General features: G+C 49.2%; 1 protein-coding gene across 2 annotated transcripts in view; it reads right to left on the bottom strand.

The window, feature by feature from the left end:
- Positions 1 to 16,706, bottom strand: part of DNMBP (dynamin binding protein) — a 53,035-nt gene that overhangs the window by 20,090 nt on the left and 16,239 nt on the right. Inside the window, exons 2-4 of one of the 2 annotated variants that reach the window (XM_077349387.1) lie at positions 15,574 to 15,727; positions 13,407 to 13,529; positions 11,114 to 12,982 (exon numbers count right to left, since the gene is read on the bottom strand). In XM_077349387.1, coding sequence (XP_077205502.1) covers positions 11,114 to 12,982; positions 13,407 to 13,529; positions 15,574 to 15,718 — 2,137 coding nt within the window. In that variant the 5' untranslated portion in view covers positions 15,719 to 15,727. Of the gene's footprint in view, positions 1 to 7,156; positions 8,523 to 11,113; positions 12,983 to 13,406; positions 13,530 to 15,573; positions 15,728 to 16,706 lie in introns of those variants that run through there. The other variant, XM_077349388.1, reaches the window with a different exon arrangement.

The following is a 16,706-nucleotide window of genomic DNA, read 5'->3' as shown; positions in this document are numbered from 1 at the left end:
CTTCTTACTTAGCCATCAACATCATCAACTTTTTACTTGACAGATGTGAGGGGCAGGACACTGCTGCCCCTACCTGTACATCCAACCCAAGCTTCCAACCTTTAAACTGCATCCTAATTTCCTACTTGTGGGAGGTTTTATTAACTTGGTTTTATTACATAGCCAAAATTAGGGGAAGCTCCTCAAAGATGGTTTTGCTATGCCCCGGCCACTTTCCTGGCCAGTAACATGCACAGTCGACTTCTCAGGAGGAGGAGCATGCATTTACACACACCCTTTAGATAAGGGAGGGTCCAGATAACAGTACAATCCTAAACAAGTTCTATCTTCTAAGTTCTCTGAAGTCAATGAACTTGGAATCATGTACATCCATTAAATGTGAACTCATCTGCTTTTTTAAAAATTAAATACAATTCTATTCAATTGAAAATGGTTCCAGGGGAAGGAGGGCTAAAGCTACGGGCTACAGCCAGTCAATACTGTGCAGGGCCAGCTTTGGCTGCCAACACACAGAACTAAATTCCCAACTTCAGTTCAGGAAAGAAGACTGTACATGTGAACAAAGTGTACTGAGTGTGTTTCCATACAAGCCTTTCTGCTGAGATAATAAATGTCTGTGTGCAACCTAGTTTGTACAATCAAGAACCCATATATTTTGTACTTACAGCCAGGCTTTGTGACATGATCAATTTTCCTTCTTTGTGTCGGTTAGCAATGAAAAACATCCACCTTTTTATTTAACACTTGTATTAAGTAACCTGATTCTATGTGAACTTTCCCTTCTCCAGATTCACAGGTCCTACAAGCCCCAAGGCCAAGTCAGATTGTATTCTTGGAAAAACATGGTTTTTCAATCTATCTAAACATCTAAATTATATTTTACACCGGGGGACATTAAACCTTACAGACCCGGGACCTCCCTTTATCTACAGGTGGCCATGTGAGACCCCCTGAACAGTAAGCACGTGGCTGGAAGTCAGGTGGCATTGCAGTTATGTGGCAGGAACACTCTGTGAGCCTGTGTTTAAAGAGAAATAATTTCCACTGCTGAGTGCCTTTGCTCCCTTGTCCTGCTGTATGCAGAGGGGCAGGAGACCGGGCATCCTAGGTCTCTATCAGCAGAGCCTTTCACAAAGCAGCAGTTCTACAAGGTCTTGCAAGTTGCAGCTCACCAGATAGGGCTTTGAAGAACACAGCTTTACCAGCAGATATGTTCGTTGCATGCCTGCTACATGCCTCCACTGAAAACCTAGGCCACTTGGAGGCCACGCACCAGACACTCTCATGACTCCCTAGTGAGTGTTTACAGCCACAGGCTGTTCTTCTAAATATTACAGCTTTCACCGGGAGACACAAGTAGCAAACCCGTCTGCTGCATAAAAGGTAAATAAGACCTGCAACCTAAGATTCTGGAAAACAAATAGCAGCTTTAGCTTTCCCTGCACTTGGCCATTGTAAGATCTGAAAGGTGAGACAGATTGGCTTAGGGCTTAAACCCCCAGGGCTCGTTCTGCAGCTCTCTCATTGGCATAGCATCGACTGGTTTGCTGTCAAGCATCTTGTTAAGCGCTCCTATTTTTGGAGGTTTTTTGAAGCCTGCCCACTGCTCCCTGGCCCTGTCTGGAGCACAGATGCCCATTTCAGCTCTATATGATAGCCTTTGCAAGATGTCCAAACAGCCTGTATCTCCCTTCAACCGAATCTTCTGAGGGCAATGCCTGTCATCCTCTCGGGCAGTCACTGTGGATGCCACAAAATGTTTGCATTTGTTGGCCCTGCTTCAGTCAGTGGACCAGTCCTCGGGTCTAGACAGAGTAGCAGTGGGGAGACCAAGTGTAATCTCCGCGCCTCTCCCCAGCCATGATGCTCCCGGAATGATCTTGGGCCAGTCACTATCCCTCAGTGGACTATTGCGAGAATAAACTGAAGAGGGCGAAACCACTTAAGCTCCTTGGGGGGAAAGGCAGGATAAAGTCATATCTCATTCAGATCTTATCTCTACCACAAACTTAGTAGGAGCGGTCATAGAGAAAACATTATTTTTCAGCCCCAGTCCCACCTGGTATGATATGGGAACATAATAACGTCCGTTTACCTTGCCCCTGTAAAGATCACAAGATAAGGTAGCTGAGGCCAGTGCTATCTATAGCTTTAGGTTTTTCCCCTGTTTGTGCAAAGCATACAAACCAAAATGCTGCTTTTCCTCTTCTAATCTAGGATTCTGGGGTATACGGCACAGACTCCAAGAACAACGAGGAGCAGAGGTTTGTCAGCAGACTCGGTCAAGGTGGCTCTACCAGATCAGCTGTGCTGAAGCTCTCTGGAGGCAGGCCAGCACCTGAGCCTAGGAGACTGGGTGTCACTCTAGTATCATGATTAAACACATATCTAAACAGCCTCTCCATCCTATGGGCAATGATGCAAATCAACAAACAGCCCTCCCCCAATTAAAGCAACAAATGAACAACCAACCATAAAACAGCAGTATCCTGTGGAAGCAGCACAGCACACAAATACAGTGCAGCAAATGAAGCTCAATTTATTAAACTTCGTCCAAAGGCGTACCTGGACCTGATGCCTAAATGTGGGCAGAGAGGGAGCCAGAAGAGCCCCCCAAGGTGAAGAGTCTTACTACCTGGGTACCATAGTTGTATAAAGGTCCTGCACAACCACTCAGTGTACTTCAGATAGGAGTGGGACGCAGAAAAGGGCCTACCCTGACGATCTGGAGGCACGGGGACATTCACATTGGAGGAGTTACCCCTACAAAATACCACTTTGAACAGGGCTCAGAAACCAACCAGAAGCCAGTAGAGATTATATAAGGCAAGTATTTTATGATGAAAAGGTCCTAGTCAATATTCTGCCTGCTGCGTTTGGGGCCAACTGCACTCTACAAACATTTTGACATATGTACAGTACAATTAGGAGCCTCTTGTGGCACAGAGTGGTAAGGCAGCAGACATGCAGTCTGAAAGCTTTGCCCATGAGGCTGGGAGTTCAACCCCGGCAGCCAGCTCAAGGTTGACTCAGCTTGCTGGGGGGTGAGTACCCAGCTTGCTGGGGGGTAAACGGTAATGACTGGGGAAGGCACTGGCAAACCACCCCGTATTGAGTCTGCCATGAAAACGCTAGAGGGCATCACCCCAAGGGTCTGACATGATTCAGTGCTTGCACAGGGGGATACCTTTACCTTACAGTACAATACAGTCCTCTAATCTGGATGTGGCTAGGTCTGCCTTCCCTACAAAAGGCTGCACCAGCCTCACTAGCCAAAGTGAGCAAGAGCAATCTTACACCTGTAACAAAACATTCCTGCCTGAGCATGCAAGAACAGTGGAGGCTGGAGGGAACGACAAGCTGAGTCCCTGTTTTTTAAGGAGTTCACCTCCATCCAAAACAGACAGTAACAAACCTCCGATCAGTTTTTCCACTGTTCAAGAGCACCCCCACCTGATCTGGGTTAAGCTTCAGTTTGATCTCATCCACTGATCTCAGCCCTTCTTACAATTTATTAAAAGCGAGAGAGCAACTTGGGTGATATTTGCATACTGATGGCACTGCATTCCAGATCACCACCAAACAACCTCTCCCAGCAATCTCAGGTAGGCAATAACAAGCATTTGAGACAAGAGAGGAAGTTGTGTGGCTGCAAAAGACGAAATCTATGAGAGATCCAGCAACATTCCCCCCCTCCCCCCAAGCACTACCTTCATGGACTCTTTCGCATTTGAAAGGCATGTCAGAGACTGGCCAATAGTTACCCAAATCAGAGGGCTCCACTGAAGGCTTTTAAGTGGAGATATTACTGCTTCTCTTAGACAGATTATGCACATGGCGACCCCAGCACCGCTTCTGGTTGTGCCCCGGTCACCCGGAAGCTGCGCTTTCTTCCGCATTTTGCTAACGCGGCTTTTTCGGCGGCATGCATCGAATCTGTGGCCAGTTGCAGCTGGCACCGTGCGTTATCGGTGGTTTTAGTCGCTGCCATTCCACACCGAATGTGCGCTATTCCCCCCGTGCATAATGGGCCTTAATGAAGCATTCAGGACATCCTCCAACTACAGGGGCCTGTCCCTGTCCCCCCTCCCCCAGTAACTAGGAGGTCAGTCTCAATCTTCTAAGGACTTACAGCACAAGTTGCAAAGTTTCCACAGAAATAGGACCAACAGAAGCCAAAATATATCTGGAACTGGACTTGTCACTGACTCTGAGTTCCACGTTATACACAGAGCAGCTTGCATGGTAGTCAAAGCAGCCCAGCATATGACTTTCCATTACTGTGCAGGACATAAAGTGTAAAAGGCCCTTCCCAAAAAGGCAGAGCTCATCCACCTCTTGCAAGTGGGAATGGGAGTTTGGGAGTGATCATGACAACAGCCCAGAACCTTTCAAGAGGTGTAGCCGGAGCTTCAAATTCCAACTAAAACAGTCAAATGTTTAGCACAAGGCCACAAATCCCTGAGCTGACCAAGGCAAGCAGGCCTCAGTATGAATGCGGCAATATCTTAGGACCTGGGGAACTCCAACATCATTCAAGATGAATCCGCTCATGCAGGGAGGCAGTTAGTAGGATGAATGGTATACCGGCAGACTCCTCATTCTGTCTCATTAGGCTACACTCAGGGATACACAGTTGAAATTACTTGAGTGCTGTCTGTGGCACATGGGCTGTCAGGCAATGCCGGAGGTGACAGAAAGAGTTCTAAGAACTGCCAGAAATTACATGGGAAGATTTCCATAGTTTCTGGTGATTCCTAGAGCTACCCGTGTCATTTCCACGAACCTGTAGGGACTATCACACTATTCCTTAGAGTAGTCCTTTAAGGTATGCCATATACCTCAATACTGCAGATTAAGGTCTAAAGGAAGAAAGGCTTGAATGAAGCCAGCTAATGAGACCATGGTCATGGCAGCCCCCAAATAGGGACAACGTGGGCCCATTTCAGTTTGGGAAAACTGCACGGGGGGTGGGGATGGCTGAAGTCCTTCTCCACACACACACACACACGGGTTCTGATATGAATGGGCCCCGAGGCACTTGGGAAATTAGTTCCTGCACCTGTTGTTTGACTGAAGGGACTGAGAACTGAAGTTGTTTCCTCACAGAAGTCCAGCCTTTTATACACAAGTCCCCACATTTCAACGCTCCCCAAAGCAGGAGCCAAAGCAGTTTCCCCTCAAGCAGCGCAAAGAGATACTGAAAGATGCTGCTCCCCCCCCCCCCCATCATGCTTGGCTCCAGCTGAGGGCTTCTGTCCTGCCCTCAGCAAGCCCCCCCCTCCGCCTTTGAAATCCCAGCTGCTGCAGGGAAGGGGCTGCCGAAAGAAATACCTTCTGTCTGCCAGAAGGGAGTTTAGCAGGGGAGATTCTTGATTGTATCAGCAAACAATACAAGGTCTTGTCTTTTGCTAAGGTTGTGCTACAAACTGCCATCTATACTTATGGTGCTATACAATAAATAAATAAATTATAACTAAAAATGCTTGGATTTAATTCCACACAAACGCACACACACAATTCCAGTACTAGCAGCTAAAAAGCAAGAATTAACTGGTTGTTTGACCAGAGGTGACTTCCCCTGAGGCGTTTCCAGCTTCACTCCTAAAGTAGTGGTTTCCAAACCTTTTCAAGCTGTAGCCCACATGGCCCTTAGGCCATATCCCTAGTGCCTCCCCTCCCACACACACAAAGGAACACACACCTCTTCCCTGGTGTTAGGTCTACTACAAATGCAAAACACATTATATTGGCTACATTTCTTTTTTGTTATAGTTGTGCAGCAGCTATATTTTAGTTTGGAAAAAATATCTAAGTTCTTTGTAAAATTCATTTGGAAAAGCTACTTTGGGTCCTCCTCATTGGGGAGAAAGGCAGATGGGGAAGGGAGAGAGGCAAACAGTAGAAATTCCCATCGCCTGGAGATAGCAGGAGAAGGCCTTTACAGCCTACTAGAGCCTTTTGGGGAAGGGATCCCAACCCTGGGTTAAGAAATTCCTGGAGATCTGGGGTAGAACCTGCGAAGGACAGAATCTGAGGAGAAGGAGCTAAGCAGGAATATGATCCCATCCAGCCCACCTTTTGAAGCTGCCAGGAAGCTATGCAGGATTGGCCCTGGTCAGCACTGGGATGGGAGACCACCAAGGAAGTTCAGGGTCACATGCAGGACTCTACGAGTGGATACCCAAGGACCGCACAGGTCGCAGGCAATGGCAAACCCCTTGGAACATCTCTCACTAGGAAAAAGGACATCCAGCAGGAAGACTCGGACTACTGCCTAATACTGTCCTATGGATCCTTCCACCGCCCCTGGGGGGGATGTATTGCCGCTCTGGGAACCCTAACTCTAAAGGAAAGCACTTCCCCTGGGAAGTCTACACTCTTTAATCTCCTGTGAAGTCATGCAAATTGGCCAAATTAAAATGCCTAGAGACTCATACACTGTTATTTATTTATTTTGTCCTTAATTTATTTCTCCCGATGCAGAACCAAAGTGGCTTATGATGTTTTCCCTTCTCCATTTTATCCTCCAAGCATCAATGCAAAAAAGAAAGCTAAGACAACAGACAAGCCAAGCTTCCAGACAAGCCTAGGACTGTCAGTAGCAGCCATTCCACAGCAAAAAACAAAGCCAACGCAAGCTGAAGGCAGGAAGAAATCCCACTCCACCATGACTGACTCAACACTTCTCCGAAACAGTAATGTCTGAAAAAAGTCACATCTCAAAGTTATGAGGAAGCATTGCAAGATATTAAGCTGCAGAACAAACAAAGTGCAAAGGCTGGTTTCCAAGAAGCGTAGAGGTGACCAGGTTTGCTGGTGGTGGGAGTTACTGGCAGGGAAATAACCCAGCAGTTATCTGAACAGTATTGCCATGTTGTTCTACTGAGAAGCCAATTTACACCTAGGGACAACAGGACATAACAAAGGAGCCCTGTCCATGGAGGAAAACCCAATGAAAGTCAGTCAATTAGAATTCATAGAGAAGAACACGATCAACCTTAATCCACTGATGAATGACATAACAAATATTTATTTTCTAACACTATGCTCTCGCCAAGTGTTTATGTTGAGGCTGGTCCGTTGGGAAGGGTGTGGAAATCCAGACACACCAAAAAAATTTGCCCCACAGTTCCTTCATTCTTCTGAGACTTACCTTGCAGTTCTTTTCTGTGGTGCCTCAAGGTGCTAGGAGCTGTGCGCCGGTAGTAGCTGTTCCTCTGCCATAGTTCTGTGCCACCTGCCCGCCCAGCTTCATCCTCCCACTCCAGGCTCCAGTCTGACCGACCTGTGCGGGTCCTTGGGTATCCACTCGTAGAGTCCTGCATGCTCAATGCCCTGGATGGGAAAGCCACAGCTCCCGTTTCTCCAGAGACACCATGTGTGAGATTCCATGGCCTGAAGTTGGCCCCACATCCCAAGGACCAGGACATCTGGTCTTCTTGGGAAACACAGAAATTTCTATCATTCGCAGTGTGGCTCTCTGGCTTCTGACAATGCACAACATTCAAAGGGAACTCTCCATACCCCAAAGACCGGACATCTTCCTTCTGGCAATATCGCCAGTCCATTCTGATGCAGTCACCATACCGGTCACCCCCCTGCTCAGCGTCCACGTCCAAACTATGGCCACCTGAGTACCAATCATTCCCCCTCCTATGGATGTTGTAGTCATCACCTTTCTTTTGGTGGTTTGTATTCCAATCCTTCCCATTCCTAGAGGGCCCAGATTCAGCATCCCGAGAGCAGCCATACCAGCGGCGGGGCTTCCTGTGGTCTTCTCTGATGGAATCTGCACAGTCCGTAGGAAAGCCAGCTTCCTTCAAATGCCACCTGCCTGCCACCTCACATGACATGTGCTGGTTGTTCCCTTGCAGCGCCACTAGGTCTGCGGATTGTCTGACTTCCTTCCCACAGTCCCTGCAGGCTCCGGCTATGTTGTGGTCTCTGTACCAGGCCTCCCTTTCCTTGGAGCGGCCAAAGGCTCTTTCCACCGGCCTGGTGCTGCCATACGGCTCCCTGGTTCTGTATCTGCCATCCCGGTCTTGGTCACTGGGCTGCCGGAGGTCTCGGACACCTTCTCTCTTGTATTCTTTGTATTCTTTGCGGCAGTCTTTGTATTCCCAGCTGGGAATCCAGAGGTGGGTTTGCAGTGTTGGAAAGTCTGTCTCGCTCCTTGCCTTGGAGGAAGTACACATGTCTCTTTCTTCCCATCCCCCCACCACTCTTCCCAATGTTCAATTCCTTTGCAACTTCCCTCTCTCCATACCTTACCCTACGACAACGCTGAGTAACTGCCTACAGAGAAACAGCAGCATAACCTTCGTACCCAATAGGCAGCAAGCCCAGCCTCTCCCACCTGCTGGCAGGTAATGAGTAACCAAAATCTCTTGGTCTGGAGCTGTGGATTGGATAAGCTCCCTGCCCAAACCGGCTACTCTGCTTTATAACGCTGAAAGCAACAGCCAGTGACCTCTCTCCAGGGTGCCTCTGCACTAAGAAACTGCAGCTATGGGGTTCGTGGCCACACCCCATGAGCACACCCCTGGGGCAAGGGAAAAGGGGGGCAGGCGGAGTGCTGGGGAAATTGCAGGTGGAACCTTGAGGCTGCTTCAGGTCCGGCTGTGGGAGGAAGATTAGACAGAGCCATTGTGGGCATTGTTCTCCCTCATAAATGCACAAAGAGGTGCACATACAACTACTTTTAACATACTGACTCCACATAGGCATGTGCCTGCTGGGCTTCCCCCCCCCCATTGCCTATTGAGGTTTTACATTACGTCCAAGAAAGCCCATGCCAGCCAGTGATTAGAGCAGAGCACTCAGCCTCCATAGGGTTCAAATATCAGTTAAAGTACGGACACAATTTGCCTTTGGGCTAGCTGCCATTTCTCACATTCTCAGCCCCCAATAGTTACAATTTTGAGGAATATACTCCAAACTTTTAGAAATCTGCCTTGAGTTGATTTTGACCCTGATTGCTGATGCACAATTTAGTAGCTTGTCCAGAAGCTGGAGAAAAGGTTTACACCTGAAACACCTGAAAAAAAGTCAGCAATTTTTGCTAAAATCAAGAAAAGCGAACCCCAGGTAGAGATTTCACTGGTTACAATACATAATTATAGCTCATTCCTCTAGGTCCCAAACTGTGACTTCCATCTTTTTTCCATAAATATTCAACCCTGCGTTGCAAAATCTGAAATACTACAGATAAATACTGCCAGGAAACCCCACCACTATTTATTTTTAGTTATTTTATTTATAATTACATTTTTAGGCTGCCATTCCTGGCCAGCCAGCTTGCGGTGGCTCTCAACAATAAAACAGCAATAAAAGACATAAAATCCCCCCACAAACCCACAACTCACAGCCAATCCTCTCCCCCTCCCCCCACTCCTGGGGTGATGTTAATGGCAGACCTCGAGGAGGAGCCAGATTGTCTAGTCAGCCTGGCCTCAACCAAAAGCCTGGTGGAAGAGCTCCATCTTACAGGCCCTGCAGAACTGTGTTAGCTCTGATAGCGTCTATAGCTCTTCTGAGAGCTCATTCCACCAGGCAGGGCCCAGGATCACCTCCGGCACTAGAAAGCAAGCACCAACTATAGAAAGCATGCAAATTTGCACAGTAATATGTTCACACAAAACTATGCAGGGGATGCATCTTTCCAAGGTCAAGTTGTAATGACCTACCATGCAGGGTTCTGGTTGTGGGGAAGATAAAACACTGCCCAAACAGAGCAACACACAATTGTTCCCTCTCCAGATCAGTTCCTCCCCCACCTTCAGTCTCACTTACTTACAGAAGGTGGAGATGTTAAAGTACACAGAAAACTGATTACTGCTGCTGAGTCAGCTGAGTCACTGAAGTCCCAGCCTGAGAGGTGGCATGCTGCAATGGTTGGCATGTTGGACTAGGCTCTGGGAGACACGGGCTCAAATCCCCCCTCTGGCATGGAAGACGGCTGGCTTTTTGTGAAGATAAAACGGAGGATAAGAGAATGATGTTACCAGTTGATTTAAGTTCCTATTAGGGAGGAAAGCGGAGTTCAAATACCTAAAGCCCCTCCTATTGAATATGTGTTGCAAAATGTAGACACACGAGAAAAGTCTTTAAGAAGGCACTACCATCATAAATTCAGGAAGCTCGGAAGTGGACCTTTCTGAATCTTCAACAGGACCGCCAATTTGGATTTCTCATTGAAATCTTAGCAGCAAAGATTACCAAAGAAAGAGGCTGGATAGCCTGAAAAGTCTTGTGTTAATTTTTCTGTTGAAGTAACACATTTCCCACCCCTCTCCTTTGGATCATTCTCTTGGTGGGGAAATTTCATTGCAGTTAGTTTTAGCCTGGATGCCAAAGCTGGAAAATGAGAACTGCTATATACATAATTTGCCTTTTTGTCTCCAAAGCCTGTTTGCTTGTTATCAATCCCTGATGCTGTGATGACTGAAAAGGCTACTAAGTTCCATGGTGGGAACTCCTGGAATGAAGAATTCCCACCAGGAAAGAGAATTCTGGTGCCTGAGTGGGGGAAGAGAACACAAACATTTGGTAACACAGTCAGATGCTGGAGTGATCCAACCAAAGTTATCACAAAGTAAGCAACATGTCCAAAAGCCGAAACTCAGTGAGAAAAATGTCTTGTGCTCACAGAAAGCCAGGGAAAGTTGTCATTGCGCTGGTTACTCTTTGATCACTGGACAGCCATTTTGCAAAAGGAAAGCGAATAGAGACACCTGCCCCTTGGTTTAGTTCTCCCAACAGCATCCTCAGTGGCCTACAACTGGACCCATTTGCCAAACTCCAGGGCTTCAGTCAGGAAGAAGCCACAATGCCTGGCACAGAGACATTCCCACCCTCACCCCACTGAAAACCCCAGCAGGGCCATCCTTTTCAAAGACCAAACCTATAACAGCTCTGGGGCACTCACAGCCACTTAAGAAGAAAATACTTTACATGCCACATTGTTCTGACAGAGTGGCATGGACATAGCACAACGAGTCTTCCAGGTTCCTTCTCCCCTCACCATCCTGTGCCCAAGGAGAGGTTTGGGCAGAGCTATACTCTCCAGCCCCCTCCCCCCAATGGCCTCGAAGACCCTCTCTTTACTCACCTCTCAACTCCTGCAGCTCCCGGCACAGACTTGACATCTTGGAGTGGCAGAAGTCCAGATTTTCCAAGGTCTCAGCTTGATGTAGCTCATCCTGCGGTTGTTCCAACATTGCACTGAGTTCTGCTTGGGTTTTCCCATAAACAGTCAGCTCTCGCTCCAGTTCCTGGATGCGGCTCAGCAAGAAAGGACACTGAGGTGCCCCTCCAGGCTCATCTGCACTGCCTTGCCCCCCCTCTTTGTTCCCCGGCTGTAGCTTTGCTGGAGCAGGACTCCTCCGCTGACAGCTGGGAGGTGGGAGTGGGGCTGGCCTAGAAGGCCGCACAGAGATGGGCAGAGCTTGAGAGGGGGGTGAAGCTTTGGGACTGTACCCAGCAGGAGAGGAAGGTGGGGCAGAGGCTGGGGTGCTCGGCCGAGGAGGGGGTGGCCGCAGCACCTTTCTCCTCTGTGCAGTGTGTTCCACCGAGCCACGGACAATGTCCTTCTCAGAGTTGAAGTCCAGGATGGAAAAGTGACGAGAGACATTATCTCGCTGGGGGGTGCCATGAATAGCAGGGCTTGCCAGACTTTGTTCAAACTGAGCCAGCTGCTCTGTCAGCTTGGACTCCAGGTCCCCGCAGCTCTCCCCATGGAGCATCCCTGGGGGCCGCTCGGCTCGAGTGCCACGCCAGACGGGCCAAGTGTCCAGACCTTCATGAGTTCCACTAAAACTAGAAGAACGGGATTTGGGCTTTCGCCTCTGAACATCCACACAGTTGGCTAAGTCCTCAGAAAGGACGTTTGTGTGGGCATCTCCACGGTGAGCATCTCCATCCCACTCAGAAAGGCTGTGGACCTCTGAGTGCCCCCAAGACGTCCTCGGGCTCTGGCTCGATGCTGGGCTCCCCACCTGACAGCAGAGTTGGCTCTTTGGTTGGGGGGAAGACTGAGATATGGAAGAAACTCCATTGACAGCTTTGGCGGGTTCTAGTGAGGGAGGGTCTGGTACATCCGAGGAAAGGGGTTCCAGGCCGGCTTTGTTTGGGTGTTCTAGGAGTTCATTCGGCTTGAGATCAGAGTCAAAAAGGTCCTCTTGCCCCACAGGAAGGGGGCCAGGCTTCTCTTCAGGACCGACTGAACTCCACCCAGGCGCTTCCCACTCAGCAGGGGGGCCTGTTCGGTGGGTGCTCTCTGCCTCGGAGCCCACACCTTTTGGAGCACCTCCAGATCCCCATTTTTCCCTAGGTGGTGTGATGATATTCTCCTCTAACCTCACAAACCTATGGGGGAATATCCCACACCTTCCTCGAAGTTCCCCCTCCAGCCAGCCGTCTTCCAGGACCCCCAGTATCCGAATCCTGTCGCCCACCTCAAAGTCCAGCTCTGCAGGCTCAAGGGCTTGGAATTGGTAAAGGGCAACCCCATAGGGTCCTGGCAGCTCCTCACCATTACTCCAGGACTTCTCTTCTGCCTGGGGATGCGCCTCTCTGACTCCATTAATCCTGTGGATGTCAGATGATATGGGCTCATTGGCATTGCTCGCGGGTTTCAGGGGGCCCAAAAGCTCTACAAACCCCTCAGGGAAGATGCCTCGGCGACCCCTCAGCTCCCCTTCAAACCATCCTGGCTCAGGGATCCCCACAATGGTGATGACATCCCCTTCCCGAAAGTCCAGCTCCTCCTCCAGCTGGGCGGAGAGGCCCATCACTGCTCGGGCCTGGCCCAAAGCATAGGATGGAATCTCCAGAATGGAACCATAAGGAGACCGAGGACAATAGGCTGAGAGGCGGATTTCCCGCACACAGGATGATGGGAAGAAACCTCTGGATCCCCAATAGTTTCGACCTTGGAGCCAAGGAGAAGCGACAGAACTATCCAAGACCACCAGATCTCCTGCAAGGACAAGAAAGACAAGGTCAGAGAGCTGGCCCCACCATAAACTTTGCTTAGTTCCCATCTGATTTGGAATCACCTCTTTTTCAAGAAATCCTCAAGGTTCTGAGTCTAGGAGAAGATGCACCAAAGGGGCTCATAGCATTCGCCGAATGGCATCTGCTAAGATACAGCAACCGAGTGCTGAGAGGGGAGAGGCATGGCAGCCATCCTTGGCACCTGCCTATAGCTAGAGGAGCCCAGATTTTAAAACGTTGCCAGAGTTTAGGCCTAGCAAGTCCATCACAGCATGCAGGTGCCAGCAACAAAACTGCTTGGGGAGAATGCAGGTGTGCTAGAGAGGATGGTGGGTCCTTCCTGAAGGGTTACCAGAGAACTGCATATGAGATCCATGCCAAGGATATGAGCAGGGCGTCAATGGTACCTCTCTGCAAAGTCAGGCTGCCAGGTTCCTGCGATGTGAAGTTGCTGGTGCAAACAAACAGTTTCTCCCCTTGCTTCAAAGCAGGGACATCCAAGGGCTCCACAAAACTGCTGGGAAACTGTCCTGGAATATAAGAAGAAGCAAAAGTAGTCAGCAGATAGGAAATACCCCCATCCTCAATTTTTCCTGTGGGCACCTCATATGGGCACTGCACTCCTCCCCAGTACACACGAGCATCCTGTTTTTTATTTTGGTCCTGGTTTCCTCTCTCTCAGGCATTCAGAGAAGTCCACCCCCAAGAGTGATAAGCAGAATGCATAAACTAGGGTTCCTACTACAAACTCATACTGTGGATTTCAGTCATTTTTTAAATGATGAGCCATCTCTTGCTTCCTCAGGCAAAAATGACTAAATGACACGAATGCCTGTGAAATATAAAACCAATGTGTGTGCATGCTCAATTGGGCTACATGAAAGGCAATCTAGTTTAAAAACTCCTGGTGACAGAGGTCAAAGGAGTTGTGTCAATACTCTTGAAGGGGTGACCATTCTTTAATGATTGTCCAAGACAATTAATTGTTCTGTTTGGCTGAAATAAATACAAGGTTTGCATTTTTGCTCACTGTTTGTTTGTTTTCCAGGGGGAAAAGATTTACTTAAAGGAAGCAAGTATCATGAAGCAGCTCTTAAGCTCTTGGTTATCCTTTCTGTTCTCCTCACAGACCAGTAACGAGAATGGGAAGATGCACAAGTGTGGTGAACTGGAAATAGCCGGGGGGGGGGGGGGGGGAGAGAGAGACCTTAACTGGCCAGACTTCACTGATACAAGTTCAGCTTTGAGATTCAGCCTGAAAGGAACCAGCATCATTCTAATGCAGAAGAGGCTGGTCCTCAGTTGAGATTATTGAAATTCCTCTGCTCTGTCCCTTCCAGCTCAAAGAGGTCTTGCTAAAAACAGAGGGAAAAGAGGTTAAGGGGGGTTACCAGAAAAATCAGGCTTGGGTTTTGTTCTAGGGATGCATTTGTGGTGCAGGATGGTCAAACAGGTGAGACCCCCACAGGACCATGACAGGACCCTCCCAACATTTTTAGTGTCAGCCATACAGGGAAGGGGCTTAATGTGCCCCTCTTCTAAGGGTTCTCTGATGAAAACCATCCACAGCACAACATTATAATGTGTAAGGGCGAGGTGGGGGAATCAGTTTCAGGATGCGAAATCAAACAAGTGGAGGATAGTTAATTTTCTTCTTGTACCCACTCCTGGATGGCCGATTGATATTAGCATATTAAAAATCACTGCAAAGATCCAGTCAGGGTCTCCCAACACATTGTCCAATTTAGCTCGAAAGAGAGAGAGGGGAACATGCAAGTGGAGAAGGGCGCCCTCTCCTGGTCACTCGAGTTAGTTTTTTTCCTCCCCCTTAAAGCTTCCTATTTACAGCCGCAACTGCTTAGGGCCTGTGGTTCATCCTGTGTGACCCTCTTGGCAAATCTGCAAAGCTAGAGGGCAATGCTCATGCTGCGATGGTGCCTGCATCACTCCATCCCAGATGGAAATTCAGCCGCTCTGATTGTGCCGTAATGCTAACAGGTTCAAAGCACTGAAAGAGGAAGAGCAGCAGGGGTGGCACCACTCCTCCTTCTCGCCTTCCCCCTCCCAGGATGATACAGAGAGCAGAGGCTGGTCGCTGCTCCTCCAGGAGGACATGGCCTGGTGAGAGCTGCTGGAGGCAAAGAGGGAGCCACCCTCAGCAGTTGTGGGCTGGAGCTGGACTGGCCCCTGAAAGGGACTTCTAAGGCAGGAATCCAAAGGTGACCCAGCTCTGCTCTTCAAACTATGGCCTGAGTCTCGGGTGGGAGTTGCTGCTCTGCCATCAGGGGACTGTTATCTAGCTGATCCCACAGCATGATAGATGAAGAACAGTGAGACGCTCATCTTTTATCAAACCAGCTGGCCGTATTTCAAAGAGAAAGCCATCCTAGTGGACACACACACACATGCTCCCCCTTTCCTTCTCCTGGTGGCTTTGATCCTGAGCATCGCACATTCTGCATTCGAAGTCAGGATGAATTTTTTTTCTTTCTTTCTGCTCAGCTCTGGATTCTTTCCACCTCTTCCCTCATGGCTGGATTGGAGAAATGATCTAGGGTCCCCTTTGGCTCCTACCTGTGACCCCTTCCTTCTTCCCAAAGAGCCAGAACTCATCTATAACTGCCAGGACTTCTATGACATCCCCCACAAACAGCGGCAGTTCCTCGGGGACGCTGGGGCAGAAATCAAACACAGCCCGGACCACCGAGCCTGCCTCCATTGTCTGGATCTGCAAGGAAAGGATACAGAGTCAGTGCCTGGGGAACTTTTGCAGCTCATCACAGGTAATGAGGGACGTTCAGAAAGCGCAGAGACAGGAACCCCGAGCAGTCACTCCTGAACATCACTTGCACTTCTGGCAGCCATTGCTCATGGGGGTGCAGGACCACAATGGTGCCCTGTAGCCTTGGGCCCCTAGACCTGCACAACCACTCTGCACCTCCGTATGCTTGTTAATACCAGTAAATCCATATTTCCTACAAATGCACACTGGATTGCCACAAGCTCTGCAGTCCTCCACAGATTTCTGTGGCTGACAGTTGCTCACCCCAATAAAGATTTCCAGGCAAATTCATGGGTTTTACCTAAACCTCAGCCACTTTGGGCTACATGGGACCACACGCTAACTTTGCTGCCTACCTGAGCTCTGGCTATCTAGTACAAATCCCCATACAGCTTCTTCACTGTAATCGGGACATAGGATGCACTTGGTATTCTAGCCCTGCAGCACCCCCCGCCCCACACACACACACACACACACACACACACACACACACACACACTCAGAACCACCCCGACAGGAGACGGGAAATCATTCAGCTCCCTGTCCTACCTGTGGCAAATAAAGAAGCCTGCAGCCACTGGGCACATTTCCAAATTCCCAGACTTCCAGGAATGTGTTTTGGAGGGGACGGAAAGGGCGTCCAGCGCAAGAGCTATTCTTGCCCACTTCCCCAAGCTCCAGGAGCAGGTATTGCCAGCCAAACTGAGGAAGAGCAGTCAGGGGAGAGAGGAATTCCTGTCAGGAAGGAACGGCAAGATGCAGCGGAAGTTCGGCCTTTCCTGCTGCCTGGAATTGGGCTCTTGGCTGCCAAGGACCACCAAGCAATGTGCCAACAGAGCCTGGGGCAGGGCATGGAAAACACTGAAGGGAAAACGACGCTCCAAAACAGCCTGAAGAAATGAACAGTCACCCGACTTCAGCGTGG

Source organism: Paroedura picta, chromosome 8 (genome assembly GCF_049243985.1).
Source record: "Paroedura picta isolate Pp20150507F chromosome 8, Ppicta_v3.0, whole genome shotgun sequence".
NCBI classification, from domain to species: domain Eukaryota; kingdom Metazoa; phylum Chordata; class Lepidosauria; order Squamata; family Gekkonidae; genus Paroedura; species Paroedura picta.
Note: the sequence above shows the minus strand (reverse complement) of the source record. Positions and strands in the feature narration are given on the sequence as shown.